Source organism: Liolophura sinensis, chromosome 12, assembly GCF_032854445.1.
Source record: "Liolophura sinensis isolate JHLJ2023 chromosome 12, CUHK_Ljap_v2, whole genome shotgun sequence".
NCBI classification, from domain to species: domain Eukaryota; kingdom Metazoa; phylum Mollusca; class Polyplacophora; order Chitonida; family Chitonidae; genus Liolophura; species Liolophura sinensis.
The window spans coordinates 11,479,165-11,502,977 of record NC_088306.1 but is presented as its reverse complement, the minus strand read 5'-3'; the positions used below and the strand labels follow the sequence as shown (position 1 = coordinate 11,502,977).

The 23,813-nt window shown below is 40.1% G+C and overlaps 1 protein-coding gene across 1 annotated transcript in view; it reads right to left on the bottom strand.

Annotated features, from left to right (window-relative positions):
* LOC135479689 (ATP-binding cassette sub-family C member 5-like) overlaps window positions 1–21,094 on the bottom strand; it is a 30,781-nt gene extending 9,687 nt beyond the window's left edge. The window contains exons 1-19 of the mRNA XM_064759593.1: window positions 20,939–21,094; window positions 20,325–20,387; window positions 19,747–19,831; window positions 18,333–18,481; window positions 17,339–17,446; window positions 16,399–16,525; window positions 15,863–16,035; window positions 13,968–14,092; window positions 13,568–13,640; window positions 12,337–12,543; window positions 11,769–11,910; window positions 10,249–10,436; window positions 8,938–9,069; window positions 8,451–8,580; window positions 4,745–5,027; window positions 4,026–4,206; window positions 2,608–2,697; window positions 1,132–1,321; window positions 14–173 (exon numbers count right to left, since the gene is read on the bottom strand). Of these exons, the coding sequence (XP_064615663.1) occupies window positions 14–173; window positions 1,132–1,321; window positions 2,608–2,697; window positions 4,026–4,206; window positions 4,745–5,027; window positions 8,451–8,580; window positions 8,938–9,069; window positions 10,249–10,436; window positions 11,769–11,910; window positions 12,337–12,543; window positions 13,568–13,640; window positions 13,968–14,092; window positions 15,863–16,035; window positions 16,399–16,525; window positions 17,339–17,446; window positions 18,333–18,481; window positions 19,747–19,831; window positions 20,325–20,387; window positions 20,939–21,094 (2,762 nt within the window). The remainder of the gene's footprint in view (window positions 1–13; window positions 174–1,131; window positions 1,322–2,607; window positions 2,698–4,025; window positions 4,207–4,744; window positions 5,028–8,450; window positions 8,581–8,937; window positions 9,070–10,248; window positions 10,437–11,768; window positions 11,911–12,336; window positions 12,544–13,567; window positions 13,641–13,967; window positions 14,093–15,862; window positions 16,036–16,398; window positions 16,526–17,338; window positions 17,447–18,332; window positions 18,482–19,746; window positions 19,832–20,324; window positions 20,388–20,938) is intronic.
* Window positions 21,095–23,813: the final 2,719 nt, after the last annotated feature.

The following is a 23,813-nucleotide window of genomic DNA, read 5'->3' as shown; positions in this document are numbered from 1 at the left end:
TAGGAAGAGATACCTTATGGTTCCCTTAAATATGGCAGGGTCTTGTGGCAGCAGGAAAATCTTCGAGCGGAGTTCTGACAGACCGATCCTGGAGATGTCTACGTTATCGATGACGATGCTTCCTTCATCCAGTTCCACCAGTCTTAGCAACGCGGAGATGATCGATGATTTCCCTGATGGAATAAGGCTTTTATTTATTTAACTACTGCTTTATTGGGTTTGTTGAAAATGTAGACAAACTATGTTTAATTCAAGCGCAGATAACTTTGATGGTACCTCCCAATAGTAGCTATTTATTTATTTGATTGGTGTTTTACGCCGTACTCAAGAATATTTCACTTATACCGCCAGCATACAACCAGCATTATGGTGGGAGAAAAGCGGGCAGAACCTGGGGGGAACCCACGACCATCTTGATGTCAGGCCTTCCCACGTTTGGGGGTAGCCTTTTCATGAAATTTTTTAGGTTGTCCACAATATCTTTTCTGCCCTATCGGCATTTCAGGAGTCCTGCAAATTGGTCGGATTTAGGCGTGATAACTGGGGGTTCTCGCAAATTAATGCGGCTAGAAGACGTAATTTTACGGTGGCCGCTATAAGGGCTCGGGTTAGCCGACAGACACGACTATACAAGATGGATATTATTTATTTATTTATTTATGTTTTACGCCGTATTCAAGAATATTTGACTTATACGATAGATGCCAGCATTGTGGTGGAAGGAAACCAGACAGAGCCCGGGGGAAACCCACGACGATCCACAGGATGTTGGTAGACCCTCACACAAATGGCCGGAGAGGAAGCCTGCATGAGCTGGACTTGAACGCACAGCCACAGCATTGGTAAGAGGCTCCTGGGTCATAACGCTGCGCTGGCGTGCTAACCAACTGAGACGCGGAGGCCCCCAAGATGGATATTAAATTCGATCCTAGAATCACGCCTTTTAGCCGGGTTTTTCCCGAGAGCCCCGACGTTGTCTTGGACGAACTTACGTGAACTCCCGAATTCCTGACAAAGTGTTTAAAACTCCAAAGCCAAGTGACTTCAGCCCTAGCAGCGTCTAAATTTATCACAGCTGGTATCACTTAGTTTGATTGTATCCGTTAATGATAAATTCCTGCATTATCTCACCAGCCCCTGATCGACCGACTACTCCTATCTTTTCTCGTGCTTTCACGTGGAATGTCGCGTGTTTCAGTGTTGGCGTCATCGTTGGTTTGTAACGTAGAACCACATTCCGAAAGGTGATTTCTCCAAACAATGGCCAATGTTCTAAAGACTTGACCGGCTTGTTGTGGGACGTTTTCTCCTGAGGTATTGCCTATTAGCAATAAATAATTAAAATAACATATCACTGCATAATGTACTATCGTAGAGAGAATAACAAGGGAAGGAAAATCGTACGTGGGCTAAATGATTCTCAAATGTGTTGAATGAAAATAAACGTGGCACATTTATTCACACCAGTAAAATTCTCTTATTTCTCTGCTTGCTTTTGATTTGTCCTTTGTTTCGTTTTTCTTTTTTTTTTTTTAAATCTTGTTTCATGTTGGTAGCTAGCAGCATTGTTTCTATCCCATAAGTTCCATTATATCAGGCAGAGATCAGATTTCGCCTGAGTAAATACACTTCGTCTGAGTAAAAACACATCGGCTGAGTAAACATACTTCGTTTGAGTAAACCGACTATGCCACGGTAAGCAGGCTGAGTAAACGAGTTATACCTGAGTGAAGATAGGCCTACTGTATCTCAGTATATGAGTTGGGCAAACACACCGTATACAAGTAAACATACTGTACACAAGTAAACGTGCTGTATACAAGTAAATGGGTAGTGAACAAGTAAACGTGCTGTACATAAGCAAACGAGATGTACACAAGTAAACGCACTGTACTCAGGTAAACGTGCTGTACACAAGAAAACGTGCTGTACACAAATAAAAGTGCTGTACACAAGTAAACGTGCTGTACACAAGTAAACATGCTGTACACAAGTAAACGTGCTGTACACATGTAAATGGGTACTGGACGAGTAAACGTGCTGTACACAAGTAAATGGGTAGTGGACAAGTAAACGTGTTGTACATAAATGGGTAGTGGACGAGTAAACGTGCTGTACACTAGAAAACGGGCTGTACACAAGAAACCGGGCTGTACACAAGTAAATGGGTAACGGGCGAGTAAACGTGCTGTACAAAAGTAAATGGGTAGTGGACGATTAAACGTGCTGTACATAAGTAAACGAGCTGTACACAAGTAAACGTGCTGTACACAAGTAAACGCATACACAAGAAAACGTACTGTACACAAGTAAACGTGGTGGACGAGTAACCGTGCTGTACACAAGAAGCCGGACTGTATACAAGTAAATGGGTAGGGGACGAATAAACGGGCTGTACATAAGTAAACGAACTGTACACAAGTAAACGAGCTGTACACAACTAAACATGCTGTACTCGAGAAAACGTGCTGTACACATGTAAAAGTGTTGTACACAAGTAAATGGTGTGTGGGCAAGTAAACGTGCTGTACACAAGAAAACATGCTGTACAGAAGTAAAAAGGCTGTACACAAGTAAATGGGGTGTGGGCAAGTAAACTGACGGTACCTGAGTAAATCTGTGAATCCTCTCTACGGAGGCCACGTGGCTACAGACTTTGTTGACGTTCTGGGTGGCATACGGCACAATCATCGTTATCTACACAACACGTTAATAAATAAGTTAAAGTTGATTATAACCAGCACTTAGTACATGTATGCTACGTTTTCTTGGGGTGTTACGTTTTTTCAGGCATATGACAACGAGGAGTTATTGAGTGTGTGTACATGGGCCGTGTCTTTTTGTGACAGGGCGAGTCAGGAGGTAGGGCCACCACTGATGTACCTTGCCGAAGACACCAGATATGACAACCCATCCAGTCATATTATACTGATACCAGGCCAACCAGCCCTGTTTCCTTGCTCTCCCGACTTTGAGGCGGACGCCTTAATCATAAGTCAACTTAATAAAACCCTAACACAACAAAAAGCTCAAAATTTTATCCTGTTTACTGATTCTCTGAACTTAGTGTTTAATAATTGGTTGGTTTATGACATATAGGCTGAGATGTTTGAAAAGAGGTACCGCCGGAAGATATACCAGAAACAAGTGAAATTTAGCCATAGGCATGAAATTCTGGAAAAAGTTCATGTCGGCTTGCTCAAAGAACCTTTGCCAAATGAATGGTCCGAAAAAAATGTGTGAAGTCAAACATTTGATTTAATTATTCAATTAATGCCTTACGCCGTACTCAAGAATATTCCACTTATACGACGGGGGCCAGCATTGCGATGAGAGGAAACTGGGCAGGACCCGGGGGGAAACCGACGACCATTCAAACATTTGATCGAGCGACAGACCGACTGACAGATCTGTACTGTGTTGCTCGCCGAGCTGCTTGTCACAGGTAAAAAGCGAGAACCTCGTCAAATAGCTGGAAGATCTCCTGCTATCAACCCACGAAAAGCTAACAACTCAAATAGCTGGAAGATCCCATGCTATCAACCCAAGAAAAGCTAACAACTCAAATAGCTGGAAGATCCCATGCTATTAACCCACGAAAAGCTAACAACTGAAATAGCTGGAAGATCCCATGCTATTAACCCACGAAAAGCTAACAACTCAAAAAGCTGGAAGATCCCATGGTATTAACATACGAAAAGTTAACAACTCAAACAGCTGGAAGATCCCATGCTATTAACCCACGAAAAGCTTACATCTCAAACAGCTAGAAGATCCCATGCTGTCAACCCATGAAAAATTAACAACTCAAACAGCTAGAAGATCCCATGCTATTAACCCACGAAAAGCTAACAACTCAACTAGCTAGAAGATCTCCTGCTATCAACCCACGAAAAGTTAACAACTCAAATAGCTGTAGGAACCCCTGCTATCAACCTACGAAAAGCTAACAGCCCATATAGCTAGAGGACCCCCGCTATCAACCAACGAAAAGCTAACAACCCTATATACAATATGAGATTAACCAGTATCGAGAGGATCAACAGGAGGCCGGATTCCGGATAGGTGGTTGGAAGCAAGGTAAGCACTACAACAACAGAGACAAGGGGTGCCCGAGACACAAGCCCGATCCAGAAGAAGGAAAATTGTCCCACACTAGCCGAGCAGATGTTTGTGATGCAGTGACGGTCAACAAGGGCGAAAAACCTGCAAATGTATCGACAGTCATTAAAATCTTTTATCAAATTTCAGGCATAATTCAGGCATAATTCCTTTAGATTGGCATTTATTGTGTAGAGAAATCAGGGGAAAGTAACGCGAGTTGAGATGTGTCATACAAAATGGGTTTTATAAAATGCTGCCATTTATGAATTTTTTTTTCATCTTTTCATACAAAATCACAGCGTCTGTTGTAAATAGATATTAACAAACACGATTTTATTTTGTTTTAAACTTCTCGCTGGCTTTGCCGTGCACGACTTTAATTCAGGAGTTCTGTTAGGTACCTGGCCAAGGATACCCCCATGTACTCATAGGCCTAAGCCGAGTCGTATAAGTGAAACAACGGCATAATAATAACTATTTTTATCTATTTTTTTATTTATTATAATTTAATTATTATTTTGTATATAGTTAAGGCAATGCAGTTTTTCCATTGTTAATAGAACTGTTAGCTTTTATCTGTTACCAGTTGTTTGAAATTTTTATTCATGTTTTTACTTTGCACAAAAAAAAAACAACTTACGCATTTTGAAATTTTTGGGTTTTTCCGTACACTGAGATGGACGCCAGACCATCGATGGTGGAAGAAGCTAAGGTGCAGATTGGAGATTTCGCCATTTTTTCGAGTTTCTGTAGAAGATTCAGCGCCTTAAAGCTAACAACTCCAATTGCGGAAATAAGCAAAATGCAGATGAGGATAAGAACGCCCTCTAACGGCCAAATGACGACAAATGCGATGAGACAGATGGCAATTCGAGACAACAGCATCACGGTCTTCTCCAGATCAAATGGAAGACAGTTATCAACTGGAAGAAAATAACAGCAGTAAGATTTTATAAGAAGTTATTTCAGAGAAAGAACCTGGTATGGTAAGGCAGGAAATCAGCGCCAGTGCGAGAAATTGTGCGCCTCAAGATGCTGTCAGTCACTGTCAGTCACAGTTGTAAAGGCCAGTTATTCTATCAGTTCTGTTTTATTCCTCTCTCTCTGTTGTATGACAAGCGTGGAACTTACAATGCTCAAAAATGCTGTGAAGCTTCTTTGTCTGTGATAGCTATGTATATTAGATTTTGTAAAGTTGGGAAAAACACACAAATCACAAATGTAACTTTATGGGAGAATTCTTGAATTTGAAAGGCCGTTAAACACCAATCACATAAATATGTAACAAATTTAACATTCAGACTTATAATTCCGCTACATACACATCATTAGACAAGTTAATGGTAGACGTCTCACCATAATGCTGTCGTGTAAGTGAAATGTTCTTGAGTACGGCGTAAAACACTTCAAATAAATAAATAAATAATGGTAGACTACCACGTGTTCTTAAGCAAGGTTCCGGTGTGATTTCAGCACAGTTGCCACATGTTACGTATGATTTCAGCACAGTTGCCACATGTTATGTATGATTTCAGCACAGTTGCCACATGTTACGTATGATTTCAGCACAGTTGCCACATGTTATGTATGATTTCAGCACAGTTGCCACATGTTACGTATTAGCATAACTCAATAATTCATAACTCTAATTCATGATAAACACTTATTTAATATGAGTGGACCTGTATCCCTACTCACTTAAGTATGTTTCCAGAAAGTAATTACATTATAAAGTTTACGTTTTACAAATAAAGATAGATGAAATTTTGACAGCACGCAGAGCTACACACATGCGAGTTTCAGTACAATGCGTTTTTGATTGATGTCGATCTTCATACAATACATTAAAAACACAGCGCCTTGTTTGAACTAAAACGTGGTGGTTTAGATGGAGAGTACGGGTTATCATTAAAACAAGCATCTCGTCTATGGTCATATAGCTTTTATGGGCAATTTAACCAAATTTTATAGTGCTGATTTGGAAATTTACAGATTAGTGATGGGAGTTTTGAAATTTGCGTACCTCTCTGGACCGATTCTCCGCCTTACCCTTCACAGTCGTTTAAAGTGGTACTCCAGGTTTTTCCATAGATACCACATGGCAGAGAAAACCAGCCAGTTAACAACGGGAAAGCCATCACTGCAATGTCTTGTTTCTCATAGTGAACGTTACATTGGACAATCGGTAATCACTGGTTGTTCGAATGTTTTTATTGGCGGGATATCATTTGTTTCATTGTCATAACCTCACAGAAGTATAGAAAACTGCATACAATTGACCTGGTGCCCAGATTACCACCTTAACATCAACATCGTGAATGAGTAGAGAAGGGATAAATACTGGTCTGTTGTCACCAAAGTATGTTTTAGTTCACCGGTGTTGTGTATTTTAAATTAAAGTATGAACAGGAAACTAAAAGCATTTTCGGTCAATCGTGTCAGTGTACCCATTCGTGTGTGTGAGGGCTTAGCGAACACTTGTGCCAGATTAATAGTTTGGCCCCAGGGCCAGAAACTCTGCACCTCAAAAAGCGAAACCGTCTATAGCTGTGGTTGACAGCTGATGACACACTCGTAAGGCTATTTCTTTTTTCAGTTCTGTTTTACTTCCATTTTTCTGTTATATAGCAAGAATGAAATGAAGCAACGTATAGGTCATAAAATCGAAATATTGGTAGCCTGCTCCAGTCACACTGAAATATCTTTTTTTGCATTAGACACTGTAGATTGGGGCAAATCACTGCACTTTCTGACAAATTACCGCAGAAATACGTATTTTAAAGTTTCAAAGTGTGACAAAACGGATCACATTGTAAAGTTTATTTTTTTACAAATGAAAACAAATGAAATATGTTAATGAAATATGGGGGTTTCCATAGAAGCCTAAAATTAGCCATACCTTATTTATAGTTAATTATCGTCAGTGCAATCCTAAGAATTATATTATATCTAAACACGCATAATACATAAAATGCTTATTCATAACATTTTCTCGCAGTGCAAAGTATAAATTCTTAGATATCTATCAAGCAACATTAATATTAGTTTAAGAGGCTATACAAGAGATTTTTTGGCCAAAAAAGCGATTAGTGCGACTCCATTCGTTAAACCCCAAGCACTCACTCACTCACTCACTCGAATTTTTGCTTTTAGTTCAGGCAACACACTCCAGACAATTAACTTTCAAACAATATCAGCCTCTCCTTTGCCCGTGATATATGTCAAAATCGGTCAGTTGGTTAGCGCGCTAGCGCAGCGTAATGACTCCGGAGCCTCTCACCAATGCGGTCGCTGTGAGTTCAAGTCCAGTTGATGCTAGTTTCCTCTCCGGCCGCATATGTGAAGGTCATCCAGCAACCTGCGGATGGTCGTGGGTGTGCCCGGGATCCTCCCACCATAATGCTGGCTGCCGTCGTATAAGAGAAATACTCTTGAGTACGGCGTAAAACACCAATCAAATTAATAAATAAATCAAAATCGGTAATACAGTTCCCCAAATTTATAAAGTGGGTCGCTTTGTGAGTTTATAATCATTTTGACGCTATAAATAGTATAGGTACGAGTCTGATATTTACGGAAAGGTAACAACCTGATCTATTCTTGATAGGGGTATAATTTGACCCGACTAGCGAATATGGATTTCCCGTCAAAAATCCCCCGTATATGCAACCAGTGTATTCCCGGTTATACATTTCTGACACGCATTTTATACGAATAGGCCTATACGTGTTAAAATGCAAGGACGAATATGCATGAGCAATTTCCTTGCTCTTTCCTCAACCGATGGGCTACTGTCTCACGTTTGAATCTATCTCCTGCATGGCCGACTGTCGCTAAAAGTACGGAGAGTTGTCAGGTGTCTGGACGAAAGCAGTGGTTTCTCTAAATTCCTCACGAATAAACCTTACTTTAGTGATAATAGCAGTCTTCAAATAATCAAATAATTCGAATAATCTACAGCAAAGTTTCTATAATTCTAACTTTAACGTTCAATATGACACACTGAAGTTTTTGAGTTACCAAAGAGACGAAAATAATGAACAGGATGTTACTAAGTAAAAACGAAGGCGGGGTAGACAGTAAAATCTACCCCTCTAAGACGCCTAACCGCCTTTTGTAAGACTAATCAATATCGAGGTTATGGGATGAAGATTAGAAAGTGACTTTTCGTAACAGTGTTATTTAAAATTGGCCATTCTCTGGAGAAAACACAGATTTTAGTGCGACCATACACATACATATTAACAACGTTGGCAACAAGTCAGGATACAATGAAATCTCATGCAACAATAAATATTATTCTGATGAACAAAGAATAAAGTAAAAAAAAAAACACGTGAGCTAACCCATGTCCACATCTGATGAGAACCAGTTCTGGATGACACCGATGGGAGTTTCCTCAAAGAACGTCAGTGTTCCTCCCATCAGTCGTGTAAACAATTCTGCATGAAGATTTCTTGATGCCTTACAGGCCATCTGAAAAAGAAGGTAGAGATTAATCTATTTACTTATACGTGTTAATTAATTCCATCACCACATTATTCCCATTATCATGCATCTATATAGGGCTAATTATCCCGCAACTTGGTTGGAACTATTTGAAGCTTGGCGTTTGCACACACTTGGGAATGTGGTGAAAAGTCTGAGTCACTGTTATCCTGTTGACATCGCCACAACATTCCTGTGTTTGAGATGCCTTGGCTGAAAATTTGAACAATCAGGGTCGCCGAAAAGTTTTAGCGGTGGTGTCTCGGGTCATGAGCAGGTTTGCAGATTTAGAAAACAAACCACATGGCTAGATCAATTATCTCATTTGGTCTGATGAAATCGTACCAGTGTAATGGCGGCGGTGGAGAGGATGGTAAAGCACAATGACACAGGGGGGATGAGCAGAAGGATAGTCATCAAGTACATGTTGGCTCCTTGGTAGGTGATGATCTGACAGTTGACCGTGCAGTTCTCTGGCTAAAACAACAACAACAACAACATGAACATTGAAAAAAAAAACCCAAGTGTGTGTGTGTATATATATATATATATATATATATATATATATATATATATATATATATATATATATATATATATATATATATATATATATTTCTTATTATTGTTTTACAACGAATTTATTACACTAATACGAAAGGGTATCAAGCCAGACACTTTGTATATATCGCTACACTTTTTACATCACTTCATTTAGGCTACTGGGAGAATATTTCAGACGTCGCATTCAAATCCAGTCCACAGTGAATGAGGTTGAACACATGGCGGGCTAACCAGTAGGGGCGATCCCATTCTGTAAGAAGTATTTTTTGATTACATTTATCCAGCAATGCAGCAGCTGGTCATTTCTGCCCTTTTTGTCCCCATTCGTGGAAAGATAAGAAATATTTAATAATAAGGGGTGGTACATATTACTGTACATGCGCATAAATACGCCGTATTTAACAATTTTTCATTCATGTGACAACGAGGAGTAATTAGTGTCTTCTTGTGGCAGGGCGAGTTCATGCCGTCAAAATGCGGAGTATCATGTTGAAGACACGAGACATGACACTCTACCCGCTCACATTATACTGACACCAGGGCAATCAACCCCGTTTCCTTGCTCTAACCTCTCAATGCTGAGTTTCAAGCGAGGCAGCAGAATGTACCATATTTAGCCTTACAATCGTAGGGTATGACCCTACCCGTGTTAGCTTAGGGGTGGGGGCTCTAACCATTAGGCCACGGAGGGGACTGGGACTCGTGAGACGTGCTGCTTGAGTATAATTTGGCTGACGGACCTTTTCCAGTACGTGCAAAGATGCGGTGCATGTTTCCCTCCGGGCTCTACTCGGTTTCCTCCACCCGTGAACCTGGCACATCGCCTGAGTTAAGCATTGGAGTAGGGCTTATTGCGTAATGACCAAATCGATAAAGGAATAAACAGATGTGTGCGTCTCAACATAAAGGCAGTTCATTAATTTAAAAGAAAATGGAAAATATCCCTGGTGATGACGTGACCTGTATTCTGTTTTAGTAGGTCGGTGCGTTTTCACTGGTGCTGTTCGACTGGACTGGCCATCCAGCTCACATATCACGTAACGATGCCATGCGTGAAAGCCTGAGTGTGTGAGTAACAGCGTGACTCCCTACCTGAGGCACAAATTCAAACCAAATAGCTGTCAACACCGGTGCAGACATGATGACTAGGGCTGAAAGACTGATGATCAATAGGATCCCGGCGGTTAGCCAGATTCTGCTTCCAGCGTATCCCACATATGTCATAAAGCTGGACCACGTGATCTGTATAGGCTTCGAATCTTCTATGATGGGATGTTTGGCTGTAAGTATATAAATACTCCAACCTTGGAATCTAAACATAGCATAACATTTCCTTCCAAATGGAAAAATATCGCAGATAAAATACAGCCTTGACTGAAAATATATTTTTGTCGTCGCACTTGGGGGTCACTTTAAAAGAAAAGACAACAGACTATATAACCTGAGTTATACAGAAAGAATGGTAAAAACAGACCTGAGAACAGCCGCAGGCGTTTTTTTTTTTTTACATTTTCGATAACTTTTAATCAGGAATTCTTACGAGGTCATGACATGTGCCATGACAGAGCAACCGGAAACACGATGTCGCGTCACTCGTACCTAAAGCATATGTGGTTAAAGGGCAAAGCGGAAACAGCGGCATCATCGGGTTATATTAATAGCAGGCATCTGATTGGACATAATAACAAAATAATAACTTCGGTGTATTCGATTGTCTCAATCTTCGCGATTTCGCTTACTTTGGACTGCAATATCTCCGCTGTGTAAAATCGTAAAAACCAATACATTATGGCTTTAAAACTTCCAATATCGACGAATGCATACTCACACGAGCGGTCAAACCCATAACTGAAAAAACCGGATCAGAAGGCGGTAGAACATGTAGCACAAAGCTCACCGTAAACTGATGACCATACTGTGTAGATGAAGAACTTAATAATTTTAGACATCATTACATATAATGCGCTATTTTCAGAATGGAAGTTATCTGCTCATAGATTGGAACTCTTTCGCGTTGACTTGCACGTCTTAAAACTGCTTCCAGTAAGACTTCCCTCTGGAAGAATTTGACACAGGCAAATGTATCAAAACGTAAAATGTAATGTACAAAACAAAGAGAACATTAGTCTCCTAAGAAGCATGTATGGCCTGGATACAACTTAGAATACTGAAGTGGAAATGTCAATTCACTGATACATTAAACAGCGTTCTTACCACTAGGAATTTTACCATTTGCTGTAAAACCTGGATTTTCATCTTGCAACTTTGGCCGCTCCGATCTTGATGCTATAATTCAGAGAATTTAATAATACGTTTTGTTACAACATTGTCCATTTTTCGAGTAAAGGGTGAAGAGACTTCAAGGTTATTGTCATAAAAATTACTCTGTAGGAAACTATGCTGTTGAATCGTTGCAGAAAACGCTTCAGTGAAATGACATCAAATATTGCATAACAATTTACCGAAAACACACTTAGGAAGGATCGTCAGGAACTTGTCAAAGGTTAACCCGTGGCGCTCTGATTTCCTCTGTCCGTAAAAGCAACCTCCACCGTATCGGCCATATTCTTCAGAATTAAATAAAAAAATATCCGAGTCCCACCTTTACTCACCTGTATGGGGTTTCTTTTCAGGTTGTGCTGATGAGATCATTGCCGTGTATTTCTCATTAGCCTCCAACAGCTCGGCATGGGATGACATAATGGGTGGATCCGTGTGAGAAAAAAACAAAACGTTGTCACATTGCGAGAGGAGCTGTGGATATAAAATCTGATGTCACTGAATAATAACATTTATTTGCGTATAGTTGGCTGTTCTTTTTTTTTTAAATTTCGAAACACGAGGTGGCTAAAATCCGACATGAGGAAAGAATCAAATGGCCAGTAAAGGAATTGCATTATTACATAACTGAACCAAACCGACAAATTCTTTTGTGAAAGATAAGATAATAAACGTGTAGGAACTGTCAACAATCCGCAAGCAATGATCATTCATCTACATGAAAATTAATGGCCAACTGGATTTAGCCCCTTAGGCTTTAGTATATTGATTTATTTACTTGAATGAGACTTAACCACCTACTGAACAATACATTTCACTTTCACCACGGTGACGAGGCTTACAAGTGACGTTAATCCTCTGTCAGGCAATATTTCAGTGTCGTGTACCTATTATTATTACCTGAACTTGATGAGTGACAATTAGAGTTGTCTTCCCTTTCATCCAAAGTCCCATAATGCATTGCCTGAAGATCACATCAGCAATACTGGCATCAAGCGCAGACAGCGGATCGTCCAAAAGGTAGATGTCTCTGTTGCTATAGAGAGCGCGTGCAAGGCTTACTCTCTGCTTTTGTCCACCACTTAAGTTAACTCCCCGTTCACCAATCTACAGAAAGATGAAAATAGAAGAATGTTTTTTAATTAACCTGGTGGATATCTTTCAGTTCTTGTTCGGAAAGACTTTGAATACATATGTATACTTTATTTAAAAAAAATGTATATTGATGTATAAATGCGAAATCCGTTTCCTGAACAGACAGTGTAATTTAAGGACTGTAAAATTTCAAAATCATATATCTTACTCTCCCCACCCATGACTTACAAAACTCAGTTAATCTGTCATCTTGTAACTTTAAACAAAATCGTTGCCCATATCTTCCAAGCTAAATTGTAACAAATCTTAAACAGAACTGTGCCATCAATCATCGTCCAGTTTGATTGGCTACTTTCTTTCTAGGAGGAGACACTATTGAGGTGTGACCGAAATAAAACCACTGCCCATAATTGTAGAATATTGTGCAAACCAGTCTATGACGATCTCCCACAAACGGGAATTGTTAGCAGCTGAATACGTGTCATTGAAGTATTTTTGCCTTCATTAAAACAAACAGACAAAAAAAAAAAAACACAAAAAAAAACACAAAAAAATAAAAATCGTTATCTTTCCACAAGTACATTTATAAACACACAAAAAAGATTGGTATAGATGTCATTTTAGAAAGTGGATTAAGTATTCTTAATACTTATTAAGTATTATCGTTAATAAGGATTAGACTTTCTGGATATAGCACAGGTTCCAGTACTGAAATTTGGCTGAGACCACTGGGGGTTTTGAACCAGCAACCTTAGAGTCAGGCACCAAATCGCCAGCAATATGTCAACCGTCTAGACCTCTCGACCAACAGCTCTTCTACAAAAAATAGAAGGCAATTGACCGGTAGACTTTACAGCGAACATGCATTACCCCTCTGATGATCACAAATGACGATTTGGCGATATGGTGCCTGACTATGAGGACGCTGGCACCCGCAGTGGTCTCAGCCAAATTTCAGCACTAGAATCTGTGCTATATTCAGAAAGTGTAATCCATATAAACGATAATACTGTCACACAAAAAAGAGTACACTTACCTCAGTCTGGTCTCCCTCTGACAGCAGGCTGACGTCTTTCATTAAACAACAATCCTTGAGAACCTGATCGTACCTGAAAAAAATCAGTTCTGACAGAGCAGCACGCAACTGATCAATCATAAGCGGTATTGTTGCAAATAGGTCAACCGGATGCTTTCGCCGGGAATGGAATGAAAAGTAACGTTTTCACGAGAAGGGCTAGTTGGATATTGGGATTGTTGGATACATCCATTCCATCAGTCTAATGTGGAAGTAAGCGCAAATTCATAATAGTTATGAAAGTCGACAGCGTGCAGGTCTGTAGTTAAGTGAATGGTCCATGCAAAGGCAATTATCTTTGTTACGTATTTCTGGTTATCTACATACGAAATTTCGTAACAGATCTCTGTTTAAAGATTACCTCCCCTGATCAAATTGGTTCCCCATCACAATGTTTTCTCGAAAGGTGGCGCTAGTGATCCACGAAGCCTGTGGCACGTAAGCAATTGTCCCATTTACAAGCACTTCACCGCTTTCTCGGTGACACTGCGAGAAAAGCAGAAAACATAATGAATTCGTTAAGACGATGAATGAATCTGCAAGGAATTAAAGGGTTATTCTTTTCTATGTCCAGTTCAAATTCCACAGTGGTACAAAGATCTTTACGTTATTATTTATTTATTCTTATTTGGTTGGTGTTTTTTGCCGTACTCAAGAATATTTCAATCGTACGATGGCGACTTGCATTATGGTGGGAGGAAACAGGGCAAAGCGCAGGGGAACCCCACGACTATCCGCACGTTGCTGGTAGACCTTCCCACGTATATTTATATTGTTAAGACAACCCTTGAGACAAATGTGACACTATCTGAACAAAGGTCAACTGGGTCTCTTTTAGGCGTTAGTGTGTATAGGGGAAAACAGTGTATGTACTGAATTCATGAGCATGATTCTAGTATCGTAGCAAATAAATAAAGTTCAAACCAAAGTCATGCGAGAAGTTCCAAAGTGTAAAAATTTTATTTCCACGAATAGGCCTATAGCCAGCTTCCGACTTCTGTTTAACCAGGTGATATATAGTGTAATGGCAGAGTAAACTTCTTTGATGGAAATTGACGAAGAGGCATTTAAATTATACACTTACGACATAAATGATTGATTGGACTAAGCGTTAAGACAAAACCTAAAATTGTTTTAATATTTCAATCAGTATTTTCAGAAAGGAATGAATTTAAAAGTGAAATGTACATAAATGCCCCATTTTCACACCTTAATTGTTGCAGCAGTGGCAAAAATATGTATGCGTGGACATACGTGACAAATAATGGCTTGATAGCTTAAAGCATGTATGCTCGAATATCACTAAAAAGTAAGGTAAAATAATATATAAAGAAATATGACCCTACAAACTCGATTAGTAATATATATTATATCACGAAACAGTATATTTCAATTCTTTCAAATTTTTGAAGTCTTACTCGTTTCTATCGCCTTAAGGTTAGAAGGGGGTTGGCAATCACTCGGTATTTAACAAGCCACCTTATAGTCATTTTGACTGACTTACCCGTCCGATGATTGTGTTAATGAATGTTGTTTTCCCGGTACCGATCTGACCGCATAAACCGACTAATGTGCCCTGTGGGAAGACAAAAGATCATTGATTGATTGATTGGTTTACGACGATGATCGCAACCTGCGGATGGTCGTGGGTTTCCACTGGGCTCTGCCCGGTTTCCTCCCACCATAATGCTGGCCGCGGTCGTATAAGTGAAATATTCTTGAGTACTGCGTAAAACACCAATCAAATAAATAAATAAATAAATTCAGACGTAAAGCTAAGCCCTGTCATATGCAGTTTGAATATTCTTGGGAAGAGGGTAAAGCAGCATTTCTCTCCCTTTATAACATGCCGTCGTTTCTCCTTCACAAATTTGTAGGCCTACAGTGTGGTATAGTTCTTACTTCTCCACGGGGTTAAAGCTCCCATAAAATAAACAGTCAACCGACCTGAAATTTTGTGTACTGTTGTGACAATACTGTAGATAGCCCGGCAAAGCGGAATACAGAGATGGGCCATGAGCTAAGCACACAGCAAATCGCTGCCATTTGGTGATGGTAGGAAAGTATGTCTGTATAACTTTACATTCATTTTCAAAGTTTACCTTAATTGATGATTGGTTGGCTCTTTAATTCAGATAAAATACAAAGGATACCAAAGAACTGTTAAAAGCAGCTGTTGGTGAAAATCAGTGAAACTTAAAATGGAGAATTTGTCTGCTGAAAACTTTGTAAAAGGGCCAGGGACAGGAAGCTCACCTTCTTAATGGTGAATTCTAAAGTCTTTGAACCAGCTGGATTTTGACTGATCGTGCTCCTGTCCGAATATCTGTCATTGGCGATGTCTTCCGGTTCCGTTCCACTCATTTCCCGTGCCTTCTCACCTCCGGATCCTATCTTACACTCTTTGTCTTTTGTCATCTTGGCTTTTCCTGGCCAGTAAAATACCGCACTTTGGTACACTTTCATTTGAGAAGCATAAAGTGTTTCAGGAAAAGACATTACCACACGTGATCACGCAGATATATAACGAACAAAGTATTTTTTCCATCTTTTTCCATGAAGATATGTTTTCCCTACTATACTAATTTTTAGAAGTACATTTCCACTGGCGCAAGAGGATAAAATTATTAATTTTGTTGAAAACTCAAATATAAAGCAGTATACTTCTCAGCACAGGTGTAATATTCTCGAAGTATCCCAGTATCCCAAGCAAACTCTTTATGTAATAAAAGCAAAACTGTACGATTGTCACACACTAGAAACGTTAAGTTAGTGTTAAATGCAAGCCTTACCTGTGGTTTCATGCGCAGGAGGAGCGCGGTAAAGTTGAACTGATGTTAACTTGACTGCAATGTCACGGCAGTGAATCTCCTGCGAGGATCCCTTCACTGGGACGAATTCCTCCATCTGCAGAAGTACCTATTGCACAAAATAATCGACTTGTTACAACCAAAGATTGTGGCCTTTAGATGAGTTAACAAGGTCGTGGATTACAATCTATAGCTGCCCCAGGTAGCCTTTGGTGACGCTTGGTCGTTGAAAACCATATATATGTCACAAGTGGAACAGTTTGTCTGTAACTTGCCAAAGGTCCGTAGTTCAACCCGCCAACTGGGGTTTTCTATAATCAGTCAGTTAATCAATCTACTCGTTTCCCTGCTCGGACAAACATGTACTTCTGGCTATTCAGATACAGATCTCTTCCATTCATTAATTGGAAACTCTTTTTGAGTGTGCTGGCCTCAATATGTGAATGCTGTACCCTACAAAAAAACATGTCTTCTCTAATCCTGCAGTAATTCTGACTTCGTATTACCTAATCTTGAATGAATAATATGTTTATGCCAATGGTGTTTTACGCTGTACTCTTTCTCTTATACGACGGCGGCTAGTATTATGGTGGGAGGAAAGCAGGCAGAGCCCGGAGGAAACCCACGACCATCCGTAAGTTGCTGCAAGACCTTCCCATGTTCCCACGAGCTGGACTCACAAAACGACCGCATAGGTGGGAGGCTACCTGGGGTATTGCTCCGCGATGGCGTGCTACTCCCCCCCCCCCGCCCCCGCCCCACGCCCCCTCACGGAGGCCAAATGTCTGAATAATAACGACTATGACGTCACACTTATCACAAATATAGGCCGCAAGCCAAAACCGACATTTCCAATTCGGCCATACTCGGTATCGTCCGAAAAAAGGTATTAAACTGAAGTTGTCATCAGAATAGTCCTTACCTCAATCCGTTTTATCGCCACATGAAGATCTGCGATCTGTTTGACCCAAGTGGGTAAGAATATCAACATTACACCGAAAGGTAAGGTAGCTGCAAATATGGTGAAAATCTGGGAAGATAATAAAAACACACACACCCATATATTACAGCTGGCTTCAAATGAAGCTAAACTAAGATACTAGTAACGTTATATTTTACACATATAGCATTACATGGAGGTGCAAAGAGAACAGACAACAAAAAAGGAAGGGACACGACAACGACGTCATAAGTATTTATTTATTTATTTGATTGGTGTTTTACGCTGTACTCAACAATATTTCACTTATACGACGGCGGCCAGCATTATGGTGGGTGAAAATAGGGCACAGCCCCGGGGGAAACCCAAGACCATCCCACTTCCCACTTAAGGCCGGAGAGGAAGCCAGCATGAGCTGGACTTGAACTCACAACGACCGCATTGGTGAGAGGGTCCTTGGTCCGACTGAGCGCCCTGACCGACTGAGTCACGGAGGCCCAGACATCATAAGTATCTAGCTAAGGTACTTGTTATTTGTGAAATGTAACACAACAATGGTTGTTCTTCCCATGTAGCCACAATAGGGACTGGCACTCCAATGTTGGACAAATTCCTTAGTTTATTCGTGATGAACATCGCACACCTGCAAGAATTTTCCCCTTATACAGTGTACGGCGGCGATCAGCTTTTTGGTTGGGTACAATAATGGAGTAAACGACGGTGAATCGGCAGATAAAGGACGAGTTTCTTGACAAAGTCGCTCTCAAACTGTGTCATAGCTCTAGATGAGCAGACATATAACTGGAACTTGCACCGACCGCGGATTTACGTCAAGAGGTTTCTTAAAGTGCGGTGGTTTTCATCTTCACAACATTTTTCTGTGTGGAAGAAATAAATAAATAAACAGGTTTGGGCAATTAAACCACAAATACATGAAGTAAAGTTATATGTTAAGATACAAGCACGAAGTTCATACCTCTGGCTGACTCATCCAACCTTTCCACAATAGAAGGGAGACAACTGCCAACACTTTCAGGATCACTTCAAAGTTTCCCTTCGACGTAGTTGCAAAGGATGTCAGAGCCAAAAGTTTCCTGATGCTTTTCAACTCAAGATGTCGAATATCTAATAATTAAACACAACATTCCGGGATTTCAGTTATTTAGTCGTCGTAATTTTTTTTTCATTTGAGTTAGCGATTTATATACGCTACTGAATTATTTTCCTCGTGTAATTGGTGAAAAAAAATCATACCATAAATATTTAGGCCTGAATCCACAGCACATTAAGAAGAAGCTAGATTTGAACTTGCGACCTCATTGGTAAAAACTTAGTGGACTTTGTAAAGAAGACAACTCATCAGCCAGGCAATGAAATGAGGGCGTTCTGAGTTATAAAAACTCCTAATGATACTGAGGCTAAAAGTTTAAAAGATAAAAACTTAATCCCCTGGCACCAGTGGCAATGCAGAATTAGGTTAAGAAGAATACGGTGAGGTTGCGTCACTGAGCGTCAGTTGTGTGGAAATACTCAAAATCACAATTAATATACACTGAAGCGATATGGTCTTGGGGATGCTTAGTCCACCAGCAGAATTCTGGGTTATGCAGGCCTAAAGCCCAGTAATCTTAAATATCTTTTCCGGGCAAAAGTATGAGAGGGCTCAGTGATGATAAACCTGACTCCCAAACACAAGACACACAAGGTGGTAGTTCAGTCCCGGTCGCGGACAGAGAATTTCGAGTATTCTTGCTCTTCTGGACTTGCAAACATTAAGCGATTGACAGTGATCAGATCGTCAGTAATTTTCGTCACCGATAAATCTCGGCGCCATCGTTTAAATGATGAGTTTGTAAGGATTTTTTTTGGCGTTACACAATAATAAAATAAAATGGATTATAAGACAGCCCATTCCATCTTCCATCCTGTGAAGAGTCATTAATTTCCAAGCTTCACATACATTGAAACGAAATGACGGTTCAAGTGATTCATTTCTTCCTGACACAGAGGTGGCGAGGATTAAAAACCGACTTTTGCGCATGGAATTTGTATTTTTCCACCCTCATTATTCAAAAAGGCCTCGGTGACAACAAAAAATCGATGATTTCCGTGTGGTTGTACGCTTTTTTCGATCGTTGAAGACATCTTGTCTTGCGCCAGTGTGGCGTACGTATCTGTACGTCACAGGTGAGAAAACTCACCCAAATAACTTCCCAAAGTATGGAGTTTGTAATACTAAAGGCGCCCCGTTTTCCTCAACCCATAAAGCGTAATGATTAAACTCATCATAACCTACTTACCATTGACAGTTTTCGAAAAAAACTTTCTCCAGACAAATGATTTTTAGTGTTTTCATATTGTAATGATTAAACTCATCATAACCTACTTACCATTGACAGTTTTCGAAAAAACTTTCTCCAGACAAATGATTTTTAGTGTTTTCATATTGTTAAGAATCTCGTTCATGGTCTGAATCTGGAAATAGAAATAGAGGTTTGCAGACGAGGTAAACATTCGATCAAAAAAAAGAGAGAGAGAGAACCCATGTAGCTTTTGGTATAATTTGAAAAGAATATAGAAAATAAGAAATGATGGAGCAAACATCAATCTGGGTTGACCAAAGCCGTTGTTATATACATGCATGGATTCCCCCAAGCTCCGCCCGGTTTTCACCCGCCATAATGCTGGCCCCCGTCGTGTAAGTGAAATATTCTTGAGTGCGGCGTAAAACACCAATCATATAAAATAAATAAATAAATATGTACATGCATGGTAACATGGAATCTGGGCCATAACCAATGGTTTCGCACAGAGAACTTAACTTACGAATAATACCTATATATAACATAGGTAGATATACTAGACAGAAAAGCAATAGCAGGAAAATTTGGAAAATCGTTACAATCGTTGCCAAAGACTTGTTTCTAAAAACTGTCTACCTTACTAAGAACTCACGGAGGATACTCACTCTTTTATCGGTAATGTCCGCTGTATATTTCCTGAGCTTGCTGATCGTTCTACCAATAGCTGTCTGTTGACAAACAAAGATTACACATGATTATCATTTAACCCTCAGCCGATTACCAAGGGGAATGGGGCGCATCTGGTATTGCGGAGACGATGTTTCAATACATAAAGTGAGATATGGATTGCTAAGGGACATCTAACTTGTTACTATTTTTAAACATCTACATAAACAATTCATGAAAACTCTGAGATAAATTGACCGGTGTTCGCGGGCAACGTGTGACCATTTTCTGTCACGCTAAATATCACATTGTCGTGGATGTTCTGGTTTTAATCTCCTTTTTGTCAACTTTAATACTGTTTGCCTGCAAAAGCCAGGATGATGGTGGGCTAAGCGCCCCCCAAGACCTGGTCACTTTGCATTGTTTTCGTCGTCAGTTGTTTACTTTTAACATCCTGCCAATGATATGGCAAGATGTTAAATATTTAAATATTTTATATTTACATATAAATAGGTATATATTTCAGCACATCTGGATTTCTAATTCATGTTTTATTCTCAGTCTATTTGCCTGAAAGAAAATGCTGTTACTCGTGAAATCGACCCCCACATACCGTGAAACAAAGATTGACAATGTAAACAGCAAACGGCACTAACGACACAGGCCCAACCACGATGCCCAGGTAGACAAGGGTGAGAATCAAGTACGGGGCGACAGAAAATATCCGGATGGCCTCCACTGCTTGCTCAATCCTTTCAGTGTCTGTCATCATGGCGGTGATCAACTGACAGAAAACAGAACAGAACAATCACTACAGTGTCATGTTTCACATGTTCCCAGCTGCGACCATGTTACCGCCTGGCTGCGACCATGTCACCGCCTGGCTGCGACCATGTTATCGCCTGGCTGCGACCATGTTACCGCCTGGCTGCGACCATGTTACCGCCTGGCAGCGACCATGTTACCGCCTGGCTGCGACCGTGTTACCGCCTGGCTGCGACCATGTTACCACCTGGCTGCGACCATGTTACCGCCTGGCTGCGACCGTGTTACCGCCTGGATGCAACCATGTTACCGCCTGGCTGCGACCATGTTACCGCCTGGCTGCGACCATGTTACCGCCTGGCTACGACCATGTTACCACCTCGCTGCGACGATGTTACCGCCTGGCTGCGACCATGTTACCGCCTACCTGCGAATATGCTATGACCAAACTTTACATCGCAGTAAAAGAGCCCTCGACTGGTCGCAGAGATCGTGATCACCAGAGAAAAACAGACCGTGACAAGGCCGATGGTTAGATCTTTTTGATCTCCAAATCGTAAGAGGGCGCAGAAAGACTTCACATGGTCCTACCACCAGTCACGCATGGCCGCGACACCAGTCCCCATCACCACGATCGCGTGTCATCCATGCAGCCGCAGTGTTGGTCTTTTAACTGGTCACGTCACCTGACCGTTGGTTGTGTCACCTTACCATCTGTTGTGTCACCTGACTATTGGTTGTGTCACCTGCCATATGACCTCGTGACACACATACATTTGTAAAATTTCATTTATTTTGGTTAACAAACCTTTGTTAAATGAACAGAAGAACTTAAAGGTGGAGTAAACATAAAAATTACATAAAACTCAAATGAAAGAGTGAGACAAGTTAGCTGTAAATGTGAACTTTAAAATAATATATATATATTTTTTTTACTTTAAAAAAATATATTTTTTAAATTTTTCTTTAAACGGAGAAAGACACTTTAAAATAATGTTTACATGGTGAGTACTTGAAACCATCTCTTTGTTTATACTGTCTTTGTTTAACACAATGTTATAAATAACCATAGCATATGTTTAATAAATATATTTGAACTAGAATTTGGTCTTTTCAGCTAACAAATGTGTTCAATCTGGATTTATATTTTTAATATAATCATAAATATTATCATAATTCAGATTTAAGGCATGTGTTGGATATGAGTAACAAATTCACATTCAAATACATTTATTAGACGTGGATCACATCCTTATTTAGGACATAAATGATCCCACCATGCCCACCAAACTAAAATATTTTCAATTAACCTTTTCTCCTGAAAGAGAAAATTTAAAATATATATATATTAAAGACCACATATGCAAATAAGATTCCAGGCTCTTTCATCTGATTTTGGCTTGACGTTTATGTTTTGTTTTATTTTATTTTAAAGATGGGATCTGTCATATTATTGTTGACGATACTCTTTGCCTTTGTAACATCCACGGCAAAGCGGAAAAACTCAAGGCGGATTATGAATTGTTTTCCGTGTGGCGTGGAAAGTGAGCCCATTGCATCACGCTAGAGAGCTGTACATGTATGTATAACGCGAGAAGAACAGTGCCGAAAATAGCATACATACCTGTGCTTTAACCTCCGGACCAATCTGCTTCAACTTGATCAACTTTCGGTAGATCAACCCCGTGACAGTTCCTCTTAACCTAGCACCTGTTCGGTCAGCGACCGGAAAATTCACAGGTTGATTGATTAATGAATTGCTGGTTACATGCATCGGTCAGTTGATCGAATCACCACGTGGCTGATAATGTTAGTTACCAAGTGAACGACCAATTGTGTACACTTGATTAAATTTTTGAGTAACTCTATACACTTGATTGATGTTTTCACTAATTGTATACATTTGATTGTTGTTTTGAATAATTGTACACATTTGATCGATGTTCTAGCTTATGTAAATAAGTAAAATAAAAAATAACCAAAAAGTGCCGTTACTGCCTATATAATATCATCACCAAAAGGTTTTGAGTGAAGGCTTCCAAATTCACCTTTATGCAGTACGTACAAGTTTGTTGCAGTTTTATGTTATTACCAGTAACATTTTTAGTCGAACATTTTTTCCGTTAGTGTAGGTATGTTTGAAATAGTTTTTGTGTGAAATAATACGGTAATACTGATATATATGTAAAACACTTTGTCCCTACATCATCCGTGATTCTCGATAGCCATTGGCTGATCAGACAGGTTAAAATGTTGACATACACTTGTCAGAGCTACAGATCATTACCCGGTTTCACGAACCACTCTCAACGTTACCCTCACCTAACTACCACGGCAGCCAGTAGTGTAGGCATTACGTCGCCATGGTAGTTGAGAGCTCGTTCGGTAAAGAGAAACTGAAACTGAGTCAATGCCCACAAGGGGTAACAATAAATTAGTGTGCAGGCTGACGTAATTTTTTTTTGTGACGTTGCATTCCATGTCGCGTCAATGTGACGTCACGCCTCTATACCAGCACTGTCTGCAGTCGACATAGCTCGCATGATTTTTCTCAGCTCAGCCATACGCAAGAATGGCTTTCCGCTTGATAAACATTGTAGTACAAAATCGTTATCCTCGTCTCGAGAAGGGTATATGAGGACTGAAACCCTGGGTGTGAAATTTTAACACTTCGCCTGCGGCTCAGAGTTTTAAAGGTTAATTGGTTTAAGGGCAGCTCTGAC